The 19,686-nt window shown below is 40.7% G+C and overlaps 1 protein-coding gene across 2 annotated transcripts in view; it reads left to right on the top strand.

Moving 5' to 3' along the window:
• The window catches only part of Nalf1 (NALCN channel auxiliary factor 1), a 552,008-nt gene extending 536,694 nt beyond the window's left edge, over positions 1–15,314 (top strand). Inside the window, exons 3-4 of one of the 2 annotated variants that reach the window (XM_021729643.3) lie at positions 11,605–11,650; positions 13,234–13,372. In XM_021729643.3, the coding sequence (XP_021585318.2) occupies positions 11,605–11,627 (23 nt within the window). In that variant the 3' untranslated portion in view covers positions 11,628–11,650; positions 13,234–13,372. Of the gene's footprint in view, positions 1–11,604; positions 11,651–13,233 lie in introns of both variants that reach the window. The other variant, XM_005316993.5, reaches the window with a different exon arrangement.
• The last annotated feature ends 4,372 nt before the right edge of the window (positions 15,315–19,686 follow it).

Genomic DNA, 19,686 nt, shown 5'->3' with positions numbered 1-19,686 from the left:
CCACCATGTTCCTTGACTCCCTCCTCCATCTTCAAAGGGAACAGTGGTTGAGATCCTTCATACGCCATCTCTTTCTTATCCACCCTCTGCCTTCTTTCCACTTTGAGAGCTCTTGTGATTGCATTAGTCCTGCATGGATAATCCAGAAAAATCGCCTTATTTTAAGGTCTTCCAGCAAGCTAACTTAATTCCTTCTGCATCCTCAATTCTTTTTGTCATGTTCCATAAATTATGCACACTTCTGAAGATTAAGAGGGGGACCCTCTTTCTAATAGTGATCCATCATTCTTTCTACCATATCTGTAATGCACCAATCTTGTGCCGCATGTTGCTAATACAAAAGGGATCAATAGACCTGGTCATGACCTAAGAAACACATGTTCATCTGCAGAAGTAAGCAATTAACACATACCAGCCTAGAAGCTTTGCATGTTCAGTTTTAAGCATGGATAGAGAGGGAAAGAACTAAGGATAGAGAGGGCTGTTTTTGAAAATTCACAGAAGTGGAAAGGGAAGACAGAGGAACTGTTTCCTTGGTCCTTCTTGTTTCCTTTTACATTATTCTTAATGTCTAATTCTTAAGTGAATGCACAAGACTTTCTCTCTCTCTCTCTCTCTCTCTCTCTCTCTCTCTCTCTCTCTCTCTCTCTCCTTTCCTTCTTCCATTCTTCCTTCATTACCAGGTGGCCTCTCTTTTTCCTCATCTCTGGTTCTGTGGGAAACAGAACTATAAAGAATGCTGTCCCACTGGGGACAGGCGTCAGACACTGCAGATGACCAGTGCAGAGGGGCCCAGGAGCCAGCTCCTGCAAACCCTGGCTCACACTGCACTGCCTCTAGGAGACAAGGACTCAAAAATGACATTATCTTTCTTTATGTTTTTTTTTTTCCTTTAGTAGGTCTTCTAACTCTTCTACAAAATGTGTTTTTGAAAAAAAAGTAATCCTCAGAAAGACATGTAAACTAGTAAAAGTGACTGTCTTGGTCATTTTGAAGAATAGATATTCTAGGTATCCTAATTAAGAGTTGCAATTGGATATTAAATCCTGTTGTTTATAAAAGAAAAAGAAAAGGATGATTCCCTGGCAAAATACCTCTACCACTTTAAATTCATTCTTTGACTAGTTAGTGATAATGATCAGATCCTTTGCAATGTGCTAAAACTTCAGAGTCTTTTGTCTTCAATCATATATGTACACCAGCCGAGAGTGGTGGCACACGCCTGGAATCCCAGGCTCAGGAGGCTGAGGCAGGAGGATCACAAGTCCAAAGCCAACCTCAGCAACTTAGCAAGGCCTAAGCAGTTTAGCAAGACCCTGTCCCCAAATAAAAAATAAAAAGGGCTGATATTGTGGCTCAGTGATTAATCACCCCAGGTTTAATCTCTGATACAAAATAATAATAATAACAACAATAACAACATGTAAACCAATGACCCCAAAGGGCTGTGCTTGGGAAGCAAAACAGAAAAGATCCAAGATGCCATTGGGTGCAATGAGTTATAATTTTATTTCCCTATCTGACGCTGTAACTAGGGGAATAAAAACTATCACTCTGCCAGAGACATTCTGTTTGGCACCTGGCATACCAGAGTCTGAACTGGATGATTATTCCCCATTACTCTGCAGAAAGTGTGCAACTCCAAGATAACAGTCTAATTTTTGATGGAAGAAAGCAGTTCTGTGGAGTGGTGTCCAGGCCCACAAAACCAAGGCTCCACCCCCAGCCCTGCCTGCTGCCAGCCCTACCTTGCTTCCCAAGTGCTTGAGACTCCTTTTAGAAAATTACTGTCTCATGTTATTTTTATTTGAATGTTCTACTTCAAATGGTGAAAGTACTGCAAGTCGATTCAATTCAAATCTGAAAATATAAAGGTGGTTAATTATTGTAGATAATGTTTTTGTCAAATTTAAAATCTACTCAAAAATATTGAGTCTCGTTTTCAGACCTGCTCTGTGGATTGCTATCTTATATTTTCTTTAACAGAACATTGCTTCCTCTTAGAGTCCAGGTCTTACCAACTTAAGCTTTAACATTTGTTTTGAGTAAAAAGTTTTGTTTAAAATCACAACTGTTTTCTTTTTTAACATTTAATAATTCAAAAACCAGTGAATCAAATCAGAAAAATAATTCCCTTCTAACTCATTGAAAAACAACCACATTTCTGGAATCAGGACCTATTTACGAGGTGTTTGTATGCCTTAAACCTTTGCCTCATGTAGAGTAGACTTAACTGTATGCATGCAGACAGTGGGGTAGTTGCATATGTACTCTGTGATTTCACAAAATGCCTGGTTTTCTTTAAAAAAAAAAAAAGGAAATATTGTTTGTACTCTAAATATGCTGATGGATCAAAGCATTAACAATACTGTCTTTTCCATTACAGCTCATGACTTAAGATACTGCAGTCTCAGAATTATTTGTGTAGTTTCCTATTACAAGAATATTTCCTTTACAGCGTTGTAGTAACCAGGATTTCCAATTTTAAAAAGTCTGTGGGCAATCACTAAGCAATGATACTGGTCTACAGCATGTTATCCAGACAGTACCGTTTCACAGAGAAAAATGATGAAAAATAAATAAAAATAGAGAGCAATGGATAATGTTCTCAATGAGGAACATGCAGTTTTCTTTAAGTGGCTTCTTGGGCATCCAAGGGAACAAAAGCAGCACTCAGCAGGAAGCAGGGTGACATCCTGAAGGAGATCCAGCTCCTTCACATCCACCTGAAATTCAGGCTCCTAGGCAGCGCTGGAATTACCTGAGCTCTTTAAGGCACTTTGTGAGATTCTTTTAATGCACTTCCATTTGAGAGAGCCAATCCAATCTGCAAAGTGAATGCATTTTGAAGAACATTGGGTTCACCGCCACGGAAGAGAAAGAACTGCTGATTTACTCCTGGCCATGGTAACTCCCACCGTCTCCACCTGATAATCCTGGTACTTGGTAACTTCTCAGAGTAGGGACGAGGGACAAAGGCCATATTACCCTGGAACTGCCCCTGCCATGACCCCTCCTTTGCTCTAATACTCAGGGCAGACACGGACAGTTGTCCTGCAGTGTGCTGGCCCTTCCCCGGAATCCGTGGGGTGCCCTATGCAGGGTGCCATCAAGTCCAGTGATCACCCAGGCCAACTTCAAAGGATTTGTTAGGGGTCGGGTGGGAAATTCAATGTTTGGTGCATGTTCATTTTCTTTGTCCATTTTTTTCTTTCTTATTTTCTCAGAACACATTTTTCATAATTAAAAAAAATCACTGTAACCATCTTGGGAAAATAACAATGTGAAATGTGATATTTAACAGCGTGTGTTAGGTTTCTGTTTAGACTATATTCTCTCTGGCTGCAGACAGTCTGTTCTCTTAGTAAAATGCTCAAAGACGTTGGGAACACCGGTTGAGGAAATTCTCTGCTTAGTTTCAAGACATTTCAAATGCCCAATTTATTCCCAAATTTAGCTTATGGTCTTAATGAATAAGTAAATTCTCTGTAAAACTTCTTTGCCATTTCAGTGTGGGCCTTTGATTTTAATTTCATATAGTATCATTTTTCAATTTTTTGAGTAATCTATACTCTATCTTATGTGCAGTTAACTTTTAGCTTTGAGTGGCCTTTACATAATCAGGTCCATATGGGCCTTTTTAAAGAGTCTGTGATTTTTCTTCCTTATCCAGGACAGTTGTTGGGATTGGAGTATTGGGCCCAGGACCCCCCAGGGATACCAAAATCGGCAAAATGATCCGGTTCCTTAGATGAAATGGCATAGGATTTGCCTGTAACCTATGCCCATGCTCCCATTCACATTCAATCATCTCTGGGCCAGTTGTAATACCATACAGTGTAAATGCTATGTCAGGAGTTGTTGGACTGTATTGTTTAGTTTAATGATGGGAAAAAACTTCATACATTTTCATTAAAGATGCATTTTTTTCCTAATATTTTCGACCTGCAGTTGATTAAGTCCATGGACGCTGAGCCTGTGGACTCAGAGGGTTGCCTCTATGTAACACGAGAGGCTACTGTGCGGCTCCATCTAGGTGGTTTGTGGTCTAGCACATTCAGTTCTGTGTGGCATTCTCTTACAGCACAAGCTCTATCATTCCTTGGCTCTCTCTCTCATTAAATCAATGTTCATTTTTCTTTCATAGACAAGTAACCTGCTAGGTGTTGATAATTCTGAGACAGAGTGGAGGAACAATCTTCACTCTCAACAATGTCAAACACAAGAAAAGTAATATATTTTATTCATGTCTCTTAGCTGTAGTAATGTGGAACTTCATTCACCATTAAGGATCTGATATGCCCACCCTGACTCGCCCCCAAATACTCATTTACAAATGAATGACTTAGTTAATAAAATTTGCTCATGCTTAAAAGATTTGATAAAAATTATAAACATATAGTTTATAATTTAATTATATAATAGTTATATAAACATGTAACTATTCCAAAGTCTGATTTTTTTTCATTTTTCAGATAGTCGCTACAATTTGGAATTTTTTCTAGATTTCTTAGATACCACTCTCATTTTATATGGTTTTACTTGTCCAGTTATAAAAGAACCCTGAAGGCCAGGAGCTATGGCACACGGCAGCGATCCTCAGGAGGCTGAGGTAGGGGGATTGCAATTTCTTCAGCTTCAGCAACTTAGCTAAATCATCGGAAAACAAAATAAATAAAGTGGCTGGGATGTAACTCAGAGGTAGAACAGTCCTGGGTTCAATACCAACTACTGCTAAATAAAGAAGTACCCTTGAAAAAGCAGCAAATTCTGTACGTATTATTTAACCTCCTATTTTTTTTAATGTTTAGAGGCAAAAAGTAGCAGCATTTGAGTAACACTGAAAGTGGGTTTATTTATTTATTTTGGTAAGTTATTTTTAAGTAACCCTTAGTATATAGGTGAAATCACCATTGTGCAAATATAAAATGAACAGATATTAATGTGAAAACACCAATTTCCAAAAACATTTTCTGACAAAAACTGTCTTGGTAATAATCAAATCCCTGCATTGAAGAATGGGCGTGATTTCTGGTTCAAGCTGGCAGGCTGAAGCCAAAACCGGACCTCCTGTCTGTTCCTAAATCCTACTGAAATTGAAGTGAAAACGACAGAGTAGGATGTGTTCGCAGAAGCAATGAAACCTGAAAGTGGGACACAATCAGAACTGACACTGCCTGCCAGGGGGAGTGGAGAAAGAGCCAGGGGCCTGCAGCTGAGGTCTCCAGGGACTGCCGAGGAGACGAGCCAGCCTCCAACAGACCTGGAGGGATCCGCATTTGGCTTTCTATTCTTTGCCTGAATTAGCTGCAGTAGGTTTCTGTTGCTTATAACCAAATAGCCCAGGGTTATGACAGAAATCATAATACAGAAATAATATGGAAATAGTGTTAAAGTTACTGGGAGGGAAGATATAAAATGTTAATAATTTGAAGCTAAATAAACACTCCAAAAATGATGAGGAATGAGTTAAAGAAAGTAAGAATTTGTTACTCATTCATGAACACTAGTAACTAGGTAAGCATAGATTCAAGTGTATATAATTATTGTTTTAAAAAGGTGTAATAAAATCAATAAAATGAATTTCGAAAACAGAAAAAAATATGCAGTGAATGCTCACATAGCCAATGACAGGGTGCAGAGAGAATGGTAAGGGGACATTCAGTATCAAATGATGGAAGCCATACTGTGCAATCAGGAAACCACAGTCAACGCTGCGGACCTGCCTGGCAATAGACATACAAAGTCTTAAGTTCTCCTTTGCAGTCACTGTGAGGCCAGCCGGAGACATAGCACAGAGAAACATGCAGGCCAGCCAGAAGCACTGAGGTCAAAAGGTGGAACAGAAAGGTACACCCTCGGGGGTAGAGATGACCCTGACAGAATGTATGCAAGGTCACCCCCAAAGCAACTACAATGATAAAACCCCAGTAAACAGATGAAATATATTTTTTTGGTTAAAGAGTGCCATTTTTTTCTGTTAATAGTTAATGTTTATTTAAACATAGATGTTTATTTTAAAAGGTTGCATAATGAAGACAAAGAAACAATCAGAAAAAGAACTAATTTATTATTATTATTATTTGTACAGGGGATTGAACTCAGGGGCACTTAACCACTGAGCTGCATCCACACTTTTTTTTTTTTTTTTTCTTTTTAGACACAGCGCCTTGTCAAGTTGCTTAGGGCCTCGATAAGTTGCTGAGGCTGGCTTTGAACTTGCAATCCCCCTGCTTCAGCCTCACTGGGATTACAGGCATGTACCATCCGGCCTGGCACACTTAAATGCCCAATTCTTTAATATAAATAAATTCTTTAATATAAATAAACTTGAAGTTAGTTACAAAATAGTCCTAAAATGTGTTAATTAAAATTGTAGCAAAAGACTCAAAGACATTTAAATAGAAAAGGAAATATAAATTACAATTAAAAATATGTAAAATCACTGAATATGAATAAGAGAATTATCTAATGCTATTATTAGATAATTTAGAGCAAAACATTTTTTATACTTTAAAATAAACTTTAATAGAGTAAAGTGGCATTCAATACAATGCAGTTAGAGGGAAATGATAGAAGGAAATGGGACAAAAGACAGAGTCATACTGAGCACAAATGAAGAAATAAATGTGTGGACAAACAGAACAAGTGCACATGCTGTCCAGAGCTGTGTCTTTATTGATAAAGCAAACATTAAAAAATAAAGCTTTTTATGTTATATCATAGATCACAAAACAATAAAGTGGAATAAAATATTAACAATAGGGAAGAGATATAGACACTTTTAGAGTTTTTAAATTAGACATTATGAACAACTCTGTTAATAAGTGTAAAATGTTCTATAAAATGATATATATTTTAGAGAAATATGATTAAGAGTGAGACAAAACAATCTCAATAGATTAATAACCACTGGAAAAAAATGAAAATCATGAAATTTTATTTGCTTAGTTTATAAATTCTATGTCATGTAAGGTTGTCTAGAGTATAAAATAAATTTTTTGCTAATGTAAGTTCTTTTAAAGATTAAAATAAGTAAAAATTATTGATTTTAATATATACATATTATACACAATCTCTCTGATAATATACATGCATAAAAGAAAATAAATATTCTAGAATCAAATAATATTGTGAAACAAATCTCACATTAAATACATTTTTATGTCTGAAATCTATAAATTATATGCATCTTTGTGTGTTTGTGTGTGTGTGTGTTACAGGTGTGGGTATCTTCATTGATTAAAAAAAAAGGACTGGGGAAAATATCTAGTAATTTCTCATTTTTTGTTTTTTCATGCTAAAAAATTCTAATTGAGGGTGATTTTCCCTCTGTCCTTTAACTTTAATGTGTTCCAAGCTTACATAATTAAAAATATTTCAAAGTATTTTAAAATGTATTATTAGTTCAAATATTTGAAAAGTTATCCTTATATATTCCTAGGTGCAAATATCCTAAAAGGTAAATACATGAGATAAGTAAGAATTCTATGACCATGTATTTATTTTAAGGATTTCATTAGATATTTAACTTACCTGTTCTTAGGTAATACTTATTAAAATCACATTATAATATTGTTGAGCTGTGAAAAAAATGAGGTTCTTCTGTGACTTAGTCTAACTGAAACAGAGAAATAATGTGAATTTAATGTTCTTTAAAACTCTTCCTAATAATAAATTTGGATTCTACTGTTTATCCCAACTCATAACAGAAATAGTTAATATTAGGTGAGATTTTGCTATCTGATTAGTCAGTTTTCCTGTCACTGTTACCAAATTCCCCACAAGAACAACTGAAGGGAAAGAAAGTGTACTTGGGGCTCAGGGTTTCAGAAGTCTCCGCCCAGAGGAAGGACTCATTGTGCCACAGTCTGGCTGCAGCAAACTAACCGGGGGTGACGAGCAACTTGTGTAGGTTGATACAGCAGGAGTGGGAGCCGTTTACTGTAGGACAGGAGGGGTATATATACATTCCACACAGCTTATCTTAATTAACATAAACTAGATACAGCAGTCAACCAATCAGGAGTCTCCACACTTAATGGTTTGCTGGCGTTACTTCACAAACCACTCCCTCTGGCAAAATGCCAGGCGCCATCCCGACTTGTTTACAGACTCTAACATCATTGCTGTGGGCCCAAAGTGAGGCAGCACATTATAGGGGAAGGGCCAGAGAAGAAGGCTGATCAGCTCAGAGTAGGATGGAGAGATCACAGCAGACAGACAGACAGATGGGGAGGAGCGAGGGTGGGAGGAAAGGGGAAAGGGGTAGAAGGAATAGCAGCCTTTTCAGAGCACACCCGGGTGACCCACTTCCTCCAGCCCCACCCCTCCTCCCACAGTTCCCACCCAGCCAGTCCGTCAAACTAGGGTGGGCTGATTGGGTCACCACTCTCACAATCCAGCGGGCAGCACCTGTAGGACACTCTGAAGACAGAACCATCAGCAGTCATCCTTCCCCACCTGAAGAAGCAAGTGTCCCCAGGTGTCAGGGAACCCTAGGGTGACCCTTTCATCTCTACCACACATGGCAAAGAAGTGACATCCTCAGATGGCTGTAGCCCTTGTTTATTTGGAAATGATGTCCTCAGATGGCTCTATGTCCTTGCTTACTGGGAAGTGTCCAGCAGAAATCGCAGCATCTGTCAGGATTTAGGACAGGGCACACTGACATGAATAAAAAGAGCAGCAGCATTTCCCACACAGTCCAAACCAAAAGAAATGTTTTAAGGCATAAATCAAAAAGCAAAACAAAACAATGGATAAGAAGACACCAACCAAAACCCCTCAGAAAATAGGAAGGAAAAAGATGTGTGTTAAAGGTTGCTGAAGCAGCTGAAGGCACAGCCAATCCGTTTCCACCCCAGACTCGGCTGACAGAGCAGCTCCCTGTAAGTCTGCAGGAGGAGATGACCAAGTGAGCTGTGCCAGGCCTGCTCTCCACACCTGTCCCCCACCCTGGAGGAAGACGGGTGGCACAGTTGTTTCAGGAGGAAACCAGAATTTGGAGATGAGAATGAGTTGTTGACTTGGGAAACCCAGGAGGAAGGTAAGGCAGGAGGACCCCATGGCGCACAGATCCCTGAACCCACTCTGCATGTGTGACTTCTCCCTCAGCTCCTCCTCCCACGTCATGCTCAGAAAACAGACAGCCCAGCCTCATCCTCCTGGCCAATACTGGATAGAGTTTTCTGGGAAACTTAACCTGAAAACAGAATTTTATAAGTTTATGCCTCTACATCCTATATCCTCATCATCAATAGCCCTCCCTAGCTGCTGGACTCCAGTGCTTTCCAATATGGGGGACAACCAAGAAGGCAAAGCCTTCCCCTGAGGAAAAGGAGGAAAATAAAGGGGGAAGAAAGCAATTCACTATGTCAACACTGTGTGTGTGCTATATTTATTGAAATCATGAAATGAGAACAGTCCCTTCAAAAAAGCAACCTCAGATGACAAGAAAAATCTCCTAGGAATATCATAAATAAAACTCATGAATATAATTATACACTAAAACCCAGCCAGTATTCTAGAAAACAGAACAACAACAACAAAAAAATAAAGCAACATGAAATAGGAGAGAGAAAAAACTAAAGAACAGGTTCTGGAAATACAACAACCAAATACGAGAGCAATGTTAGAAAAAAATCAGAAGGATAACAATTTCTAGATTAGAATTCCAGACCCAGTCAAAGAACCAAATAAATACGAAATAGAAAAACCACGTTTTTAGGCATACAGTGTCTTGGACATTTGCCATGAGGCTTTCCTCCTGAAAGCACTAGATGTTAAGGCCCTCCAAAATGAGATACAAGCACAGATACAAGAAACAGAAAGTCCAACGTAGGAGAGAGGTGACAACAATCTTCAGGAGAAATGCAAATCAAAACACCAGATATCAAATCACTCCAGGCAGAGTGACTGTTGCCCAAAAGATAGCAAGTGCTGAAGGACATGGATAAATGGGTGGTGGACAGTCCCGCTGGTGGTGGGATTATAAATTAGCATCACCATTATGGAAAACCATGGGAAGTTCTTCAAAAATTTACAGCAGAACCACCATAAGATCCAGCAATCCCACTTCTCGGTCTCTATCCAAAGGAAACGACATCATTGTGTCAGAGACACTTGTACTCCTGTGTTTGTTACAGAACCACTCGCATTGGCCAAGAAGTGAAATCCTGTCATCTGCAATAAAATGGATGGGACTGGGGAGCATTGTGTTAAGGGAAATGTGCAAGACAAGCATCACATAATCTCATAAGTGGAATCTGAAAAAAGCAGATCTCATGGAGTCGAGTGTAGAATGGCAGTTACTAAGGCAGGGGAAAGAGGAGAGGGAGGGAAGGCTGATTGATGGGTCTAGGTGGCAGTTAACAGTAGTTCTGGTGTGCTATTGTATGGGTGACTCTAGGTCATAGTAATGTACTTTGTACTAGAGAAATCTAGAAGAAAAGATTTTTGAATATTTTTGACATAAAGAAGTGATAAATGTTGGAGAAGGTAGACATGCTCAACCTGATTTTAACATGGTACAGTGTACATGCATATTGAAATGTCACCTGGGAACCCATACATATGTATGGCTTTTAAATATTCTGTGAAAAGTAAATTTAATTTTTAAAAAATGATCTCAAGACAATGTTGCCGCGCAGTTTCCAGGGCGTGCCTGTGCCTCTACAGACTGGCCGAGGTCCAACAGGCACTTCCTTGGGAAGATGAGCAGGGGAACACCCTGATGCATGGAAAGAACCAACTGCTTGTTTGGGGCAGAATTAGTCAGTACACAGAATGAGGAGCTCCAGGAGGAGCAGAGGGCCTGGGAGTAGAGAGCCAGTGCACCGCATGGCGGGTGGAGGACCGGCTGGCGGCATCCTCAGGAAGGAAGGGAACACAGAGCATGCGACTTGACTTGCTCCTTCGGGAAGAGGGGATGGCTGGGAGGGAGCTACTTCCTGGAGGAGGACCATATGTATTACCCCGCATCTCCTAAGGAGGAGTCTACAGAGGGTGCGAAAAGCAAGGGAAATGTAAAACATTCCAAATTGGAGCTAAAAAACTTGCTGATATTTTCCTTTGAAAGGAAACATCTGAGATAAGGGATGGGAAGATCTTATTTTTTTTTTTTATTTTGTAACATACCCTGTGGCATTGTTTGAACTTTAGTATGTATGCATGTATAACTTAATAAAAAAAAACCTCGTTTAAAAGATGGGCAGGGGGAAAAGAAAGAATATCAATTGTGCCTCTCAAAGAGAAGTGTTCCTTTATTGGCCTGCATGCACTGCATTCTTTGTGAAGTGACTTTTGTTGGATTAGCAGGCCAGCTTCTGAAAGACTTCCCAAGAACTTCTTCCTCACACGACATTGTTAAATATGTTCTATTAATATTCTAAAATGTTGATCTACATGACCTTTAGATTCCTGTTTTTATTATCTCAGTATGAACTCTTTTCATTGTAGAATATAGTACTGGAAAACATACTTCAATAAATGATTAGCCTACCAGTGAGGTATCTTATATGAAAAAAAAAGAAAATATCATACAGTAAAAATGTCGCAGCTGCAGATCTCATTAATTCAGTTTTTTTTCCATATTCTTCCTAGGCGAAGGTGAAGTTTACCTTTGAATGCCTAAGAAGAAATGAATATTGTAAGCATCGTTATAAGGATATCTTGGTCATTTCTTTAAAAGAACCTGAAGATTGAAACGTATCTTATTTAAAGGATTCTTTTAAATTAAGTAACCAGATGCACTTAGTGTATTCATGTGATAAATGCTGATGGAATATTTTTATCTAGGCATTCTGCTACTTATTGGGAATGCAATGCTGAAACTGTGTAGTTCATGTTTTAAGTTGACAGATGAGTAAGGAAATTTTTGAGAGAATGGGCAATTGTAATTAAAAATAATAATAATTGCTCTAGTGAATAGTGAGGCAAAGTGCACTGGCAGCCTGGGAGTCTGAGCAGAGACATCACAAGCAGTTCCACTTGAGCTACATCTAAGAGTTGAATGAGAGTTAGGCAGATGGTGACACGGGACATGGTAGGAAGGAACAGCAGCCAAGCAAGTGGTACAGACTCCATGGATGGGCAACCCCAGCGGCCCAGGCTTGCCAAGACATCAAACACCACATCTGGAGAGAAAGGAAGGGTCTTTAGATGTTACTATATGGGTAGAAGCAATGAAATGGGGTTGGTAACTATCACTATTAACAGGAGCCAGATTTTTCAAGTTACTTCTAAGTGCTAGGCCCTGAGCCAAGCACCTTACATGAGAAATCTCATTTAATCATTACAACTACTCTATTATTATCCTTATTTTTTTTCCAAGCATGAGAGTATTATGACAAAATGTGCGTAGAAAATTCATTCTAACACCCATGGGGGAATGATTCAATCAGACAAAAAAATAGGAGCACAATGGCTTACACAGCTAGATAAAAGTGTTAGGCATGACACAGCAATGCACAAGATTGGAACGATTACAGACAAGCAGTTTTTATTCTTTTCATCAATCCCAAAGTTTCAAAATATGTATTTATCAATTTCAAAATAAGAATAACGTGTATTTTCAGAGGAAAAAGGGGAGAAAAAGAAGATATTCAGCAAGGAAGAAAAAAAGAGCAAGAGAGGGAACAGGAGAATGAGAGACAGATACTCTTGAAAGGCAAAGTGGGAGGGTGGATGGGAAGGGGGCTCCCTTGCAGCCCTCCAGTGCAGGCAAGGTCCTCCGTAGGTAGCGAATGCAAATGTGGGGAGACACCACAGCAGGAGATAAATCAAAGCACCCCAGCACCATTAGCCGCACGGATGGTTCTGCTCCGACAAGGCAAGAGGAAGTTCGTGAGCACAAAGCGCTGGCCTCCGTGTTTCCTGGAAGCGCACCATGACCGCTGGTGGTGGCCTCCCTTAGCGCAGCCAGCGTTCGCCCATGCATGGCATTCAGGGGTGCAGGGGAAAGGCAGCCGAGTGTCTTTGCTCTCCAAGTCAGTCCAGAACCACAGGTTCGGATTGCGACCTGATGACATCTTTTTTCGGTATTCAGGACCCACCAGCACTTGGTACAAGTGGCAGGAATACCCAAGAACACCCTGAGCTGGAGGCCAGGGCCGGCTCTGGGCTGCGGAGGTGCCGCCCTTACCGAGCTCAGCGTTAGGTGGTGATGGGGTGCCCTGTAGCCCGCCTCCTGCCGCCCGTGCCCTTCGCTAACCTGTGCGCTTCTCCCCGCAGGGCTCTACGAAACCTTCCTCACCAATGATGAACCGGAATGCTGTGAGGTCCGGACAGGGGAGCAGCCCGACCGCCCCCGCAGAGGGAGGCCCCAGCGAAGCGACGCCTGCCACAGGACGTCGCTCACCGTGTCCTCGGCCACCAGACTGTGCAGTGGCAGACTCAAGCTGTGTGTCCTGGTACTGATTCTCCTACACACAGTGCTCACCGCCTCCGCGGCGCACAACGCCGCGGGCCTGGGCCTGGGCGGCATGACCTCGCTGGAGGAAAACGCCACCAACGAGGACTAGGGGGACAGCGTCCCCAGCCAGCGGCCCACCAGAGCAACGACTGCTGCCCCACCCACCAGAAACTGGGTGCTTTTACCCTGGATCTCTTCTTGCAAGGCCTGAAGGGTAAAATTCAGAAGATGGGCCTGATTCCAAAAAGGACACCCCGCAGCGTTTTATTGACTAAAAGGCTGTGAAGTGACTTTCAGTTTCTCACACCATTTTATACACTGTGTTTTAATGTTTGGAGGTTTTATTTGCTTTCGTTCCGGTCTGGGTTTGTTTGTTTGTTTATTTCTCTGCACTTGTTAATACAGGACTTATTTTTCGGGATGGTTTCTCCGAGGTGAACGAAGTCTTTTCGCTGTCTCTATTTCTAGCCATCGTGTGTGTCCACCAGGTAGTTCTGTCTTCATGTCCTGTCAGTTTCTATTAGAGGATGACTGCTATGACCTCACGGTATAGCAAAAAACAACTACAACAACAACAAAAAAAAAGAATAAAAAGATAAAAAAGACAAAAAAAAGAAAACAACAAAAAATAAAAATAAAAAAATTCCCTAAGTCTCCCTCTACCCATGAATCCCACACCCTTCCCAGCCCGTCCTGCCCTCCCTCTTCTCGTCCCCTAAGCAGACAACATCCGCTTGCTTCTGTCTGTGTAACTACAGTGATGGGTGTGCAAGCCCTTGCACAGCCCGACGGGAGCAGAACCCAGGGGGCCGGTGGGGGTTCCCTTCCAGCTGAACAAGCAGTGTGTTCCACCAGAGTGGAATCCGGCAGTAACACATATTTACGTTGAAAACAAAACAAAGAAACAAAAGTTATCATGAACTGAGTTGCTCCAGTTCCCATTCCCAAGCAATCCAGTCCTTTCTTGCTGGTCAGTTGGACAGGAGCAGCGTCCAGCACTGCAGCAGGGAGGGGCAGGGCCTTCCCTTGACCATGGAGGAGGCTCTCACTGAGTTCAGCTCCGTAATGTACGAGCACATTTGGGCCATTGTGATGGTGTCAGAGAGACCAAGGAGGGCACAAACAGGACTTTTCCTCCTTTATGGTGGTGGAAGAGATTCTAGAACTGCTCCAACATCTGCAGTATACACATTATATACAGTTGTATCCCAGTATTTCCCCAACATAGGGTTTTGAATTATTCCAGGTATAAAGTATATGCAATTCTGCATTATCACAGAGGAACAACTACTTTTTTTAAAGAAAATAAATAGGTCAGCCATTTTTATTACAGTGCAAAAACTTTATCACTCCAACACGCTCTAGGGACTTGAGGAAGAGAGAAGTCTGATCACTCTGTTTGTATTTTTTTTTCTTTGTGGGAACATTTCACCTGCTGAGTGTATATGAATTTGCTTTCTAAAAATGGCTTTTATGAGTTTACAGTAGAATCACTGGAAGGAAGAGTTAATAAGGGCTGTTTTTAAAAAACAAACAAACAAACAAAACAAATAATTTAAAAAAAAAACACTTTACATTCCTTCCTATTCTCTAAGTATACTTGGGAAGTGCACTTTGGGAGGTTTCTGTGTGGCTGGGAGATGAAGGAAATCCATAGAAAAGGTCCTCTTAGCGAACAAAATTTAGTTATTGACTTTATAGCTATGAAATCCCCCAGGCATTTGTTTTGTTCAAACAGACTTTACCCTCTGCATCATACTAACCCCTGCAACATGCGTACAGTATGCATATTTTGTTTTGAATAAAAAATGTTTTGTTCCAGTCTGTTAAGAATATTCAAAAAATAATAAAGGTATTGCTTAATAAAATTGCTAGAATTGTTTAGCAGTACATGCACAAATATTTTACTAGATTCTTTGTTTTAAATAGTGTTTTGTTGAGACTGAAAAATCCTAAAATGGTCTGCGCAAATACAAGGAAAAAAAAAACACCAAAAATGCAAAATTCTCCAGTTTTTGTTCCTTTTTTTAAAACTGTTTTTCCCCACACACATGCATTCACGTGTGTGTACACATATGCACAGGCACTGCATTTTAACTTAAGTAAACATGGAGCTCTTCTGGGGACAGGAGTGGGTGAGTTGGGTGACTCTGGGGGGACACACTAACTGCACTGAGTTGTTGACTGTCAAACATTTGTGGAAGTGAGTGTTTTGATAGCTCTGTCCCGGGTGGTTAGAGATTTCAATGGTGCTGGAGGTGAGATGCTGGGGGAATGGGTAGGACAGAGGTCGACTGCTGGGGAAGAACTCAATCTGTGGAATATTTTGGTACTGCTAAGCTAAATGTCAAATAACACAATAGAGGAAAAAGTCATTCCTTACGCCATTTCTATTCTGGTGATTCATTAGATTGACTTTTCTGTCATTAAAAAGATAGTATTGTTACCTTGTTCCACTATACACTTAGTGGAATTTATTCTTTTTCTTACCGATGAATGCAGTACTTTACTCATGGTTCTTAAAATAAAAGAAGGTAGGCCAGGAAAGAAAACAGGAGGAAAGAAAACTGAGATATTAAATGAATGAGGAAGAAGGAACCTCATTGTTGTCAGTTGAAACAAAATAACGAATGATGTAGCTGGAGTCAGATTCCTATGCCAAATGCCTGAATTAGCAGATGACATCTGAGATCTGAGCAACACTACAACATTAGTAGATATGAAATGTGACTTTTATCCTTTCTGGGTAGGAACTGAATTTACAGAGCTTTTGCCCCTGGAGATATTGTACCAGCACAGAAGTGAAAGGTGTCTTGCTGCTGCGAGGGCAGCGGCCCAGGACTTCACTCCATGTGCACACCCATGTATGTAAGGAGAAGCACTGATATATGCCAGGCATAGAGTCGTGGAACTAGGAAGGAATACAATAGGTTCGCATACACATGACCTGCAAGTAAAACTTGAGGCACAGAAGAATTCAGTCCAGGACAGCTACAGCACAGGCACAGCATTCTGATGAATGGTTCCTGTTTGTTAATGTTTGAGCAGCATGCTCATTTAAAAACCATACCTGCTTTGACATGGAAAACAGACTCTCAACATGTCTCCATTAGTGAAGGGAAAACAATTCTGACAAAACCAGAATCTCTCCCCATCTTTCAAGCTTTAATGATGTTTAGAGAAAACTGTTTACGGCTTGTAAGAATGGGGCCAAGAGGAATAACAAGACCTCAAGTGGGAGGAGGGAAAGCCAGAGGACAGTTTAAAGCAAGATCTCTACATTTATAAGAGCTACAAAACTTTGCTAAAAATTCTAGAGAATTCTCTACATCATAAAATGTATGCATACTCTTCTCAGCCTTGGAATAAAGCTGAAGGCATGATTCGCGATGTGAAACACGTCCTTTGTTCTTGAGATATTTCAGGCCTCTTTTACTGACACAAGATATTCAGATTAAAGCTGAAAACCACCTATGTGTTGTCAGGCCACCCAGCGGGGTGGGGCAAAGGTGGGACTCCAGCAGCACTGGAGAGCAGATTGTGGGTGTCGCTCTGGAGCACAGTGGGTTGCTCAGGGCTTCACACGCTTTGGCAGTGGAGTGTCTTTTCTCACCAAACTTTGAATATGAAAGGTTCAAAACCATCTGAAAGAGCCACTTGCCCAAGTCATATTTTGCTCCACTTTTTTTGCCATCTATTACTCAATATTTTGGAAGAAACAGAGAAGGGGTCTCTGGAAGCATCTGGATGGAACACCTAGGTAGGAGGAGGTGGTGTCAGGGCTTCAAAGCATCTGTTAGTGTGAGAGAAGAGCAGATCTAGGCAAAGCCAGGGTCTGGGGAGCAGCCCAGCTACCCTCACCACGTGACCCTGGGAAATCCACGGCAGATTTCACCTCAGGGGATGAAATATCTCACAGAAGCTTTCACAAGAGAGCAGTGAGGCCATGTTCTTGGACACAGTGAGTCCCATTAACCGTTATCAGGAGTGTTCACAGTCACCAACAATCTCCCCGATTGCAGGGACTGGCCCTGGAAGTCTTTCAGGGTTTCTGACTTGCATTGTTTATCTCCTAATTATGTATTTTTAGAAACTACTCACATCTTTAGTCGAGAAAACTGACCATTGGTGTATTTCTAACATGGTTTCAAGGAGTTTCCATGTATTGCAGAATTTCAGGGAGCTCTGGTGACTTGTAATGCAAACAGTTTTGTACCTTTAGATGTCTTCTCCCCAGAAATGTTGTTGAGGAGCCTCGTTCCATAAGTACATGCAGCTAGGTCTAGGGGAGTAGTGGGAATAGGGATGTAGCCTCAAAGTGGGATTTAAATTACAAGTGATTTTAAATGTACATGTTGGATGTCTCTGGATTCTTTAAGCAACCAATTCTATAGTAAATTTGAACTCACTCAAGATAAATATACTCCTGAATTGAATATCTCCTTTGTCTTAAATGAATACTGTAATTTCCATAGGATGAAATCACAGTGAAGAAAATAATTAAGCAATCTATGAATTTTTGATAAAGTATACATAAATGGGTTAGGCAGCCTTCTTGATTAAGTTTCCTTATCTCTTCCAGTTCCACCCACCTAATAGATATTTTAATGTTTTGGCTTGTATCTTTCTTGCTCTGTATTTCTGGCTAATACCAACGTCTTCAAATGCTTTTGGATTTACAAGTTTGGCCATTGATCTGTGGATAAAGACTTTCTTCAGTGTCTCTCCTAAAGCTCGCAGCTCATCGCAGCGCTGGTTGCTTCTGGATCCTTGGTGCCTGCGCACTACCTAACTAAAGCACTAGTTTTGAGATACAGGTTTCAACTGTGGTCCCTTCCCATTGACCACCTCATTGCAAAGTGGACGATATCGCTGGGAGTGGAAACGGTAGCGCTGCGCAGATGTGCATGGTGTGTGAGCTGGAGCTCAGGTGCAGGTGGCTCCTGCTTCCCTGTGCCCGCCTTCCTCCTCCACATGCCTCTCATTTCCACCCCATGAAGAGCATCAGAGTGTTTGCACTTAAACTTAATCTTTCATTTCTCTTGGATTTGTTGATTATGTGTGATACATCAAGAATAGGAACAAATACAAACACATACTACTTTTAAATTGCTTTTCTGAATGCATGCAAATACAATTTTTAGGTGAACGGAAACAGAACAAGAGTACTAAAGCCAATCGATTCTGCAGGACTGAGAAGAATGTGGAGCAAAAGAGGTGGAAACGTGTGGCCTGCTCCTAACAAGACAAATGCCAGATTTCTTCAATGTTATATTCTGATACATTAAAATAAAAATCCCAAGAGGGCTTGGAGGCCACTGCTAAGGTTGCTTTATACCCTAATTCTTTGGTCACTGATTGATTTACATAATTTAGGTGCATGTTTTTTTCTGTCATTATTGTCAAGTGTTTGACCCAACTGGTGCATCCCACAACAAGAATTGGCCAAACTTCCTTATGCGAATATTTATATTAGGGCTGTTGGCTTTGCTGATTGAGTTTTAAAGAAAATGCATCTGCACAGTTGTGAATGGTCAGGGCTGCACTTGGCTCTCTTTGCTCTTTTGTGTCTGACTCTCATCTTTCCTTCTTGGTCTGTGTACGTGTGGTGTGAGATGATGGGCAGCACAGCTAACGTGGCCATTGCTGTCGATTGATGATTTATGAGCTCAACAAGAGGAGCAGGGAACCTCTCACTGAAGGCAGCCTGGATCACTAGGACTCTCTGCTGGAAGCTTGGCCCAAGAGTCCGGCATCTACCTTCCTGATGCCACAGTTGGACCATGGGATGGTTTAAAGATATAAACATGGTACCACTGAAGCACTTACCAAGGATTTCATTATCAGAAAAACCGAAATTAATATTTGGGTGCATTTTTTTCATTCCCTTTATTCTAAAAGGCATGTTACAGTAATCAGTAAATGAAATCAAATAGGATAAAAACCTGGCTTCTAAACCTATAAATGGTGATTCAGTACTGGTGAAAATAGTGAAACATTTGCTACAGCTTAATGCCAAAAATCAAATTGAGCCACAGGCCGTGGCACATGCCTATAATCTCAGTGGCTCAGGAGGCTCAGGCAGGAGGATCTCATGTTCAAAGCCAGCCTCAGCAACTTAGCAAGGCACTAAGCAACTCATTGAGACCCTGTCTGTAAATAAAATATTAAAAAGGGATGGGGATGTGGCTCAGTGGTTAAACCCCTGGATTCAATCCCTGCTAACAAAACAAAGTAACAAAAAATCAAAAAACTCAAGTTGAACCATGGTA

Source organism: Ictidomys tridecemlineatus, chromosome 6 (genome assembly GCF_052094955.1).
Source record: "Ictidomys tridecemlineatus isolate mIctTri1 chromosome 6, mIctTri1.hap1, whole genome shotgun sequence".
NCBI classification, from domain to species: domain Eukaryota; kingdom Metazoa; phylum Chordata; class Mammalia; order Rodentia; family Sciuridae; genus Ictidomys; species Ictidomys tridecemlineatus.
This window is presented reverse-complemented; position numbering and strand designations above follow the sequence as displayed.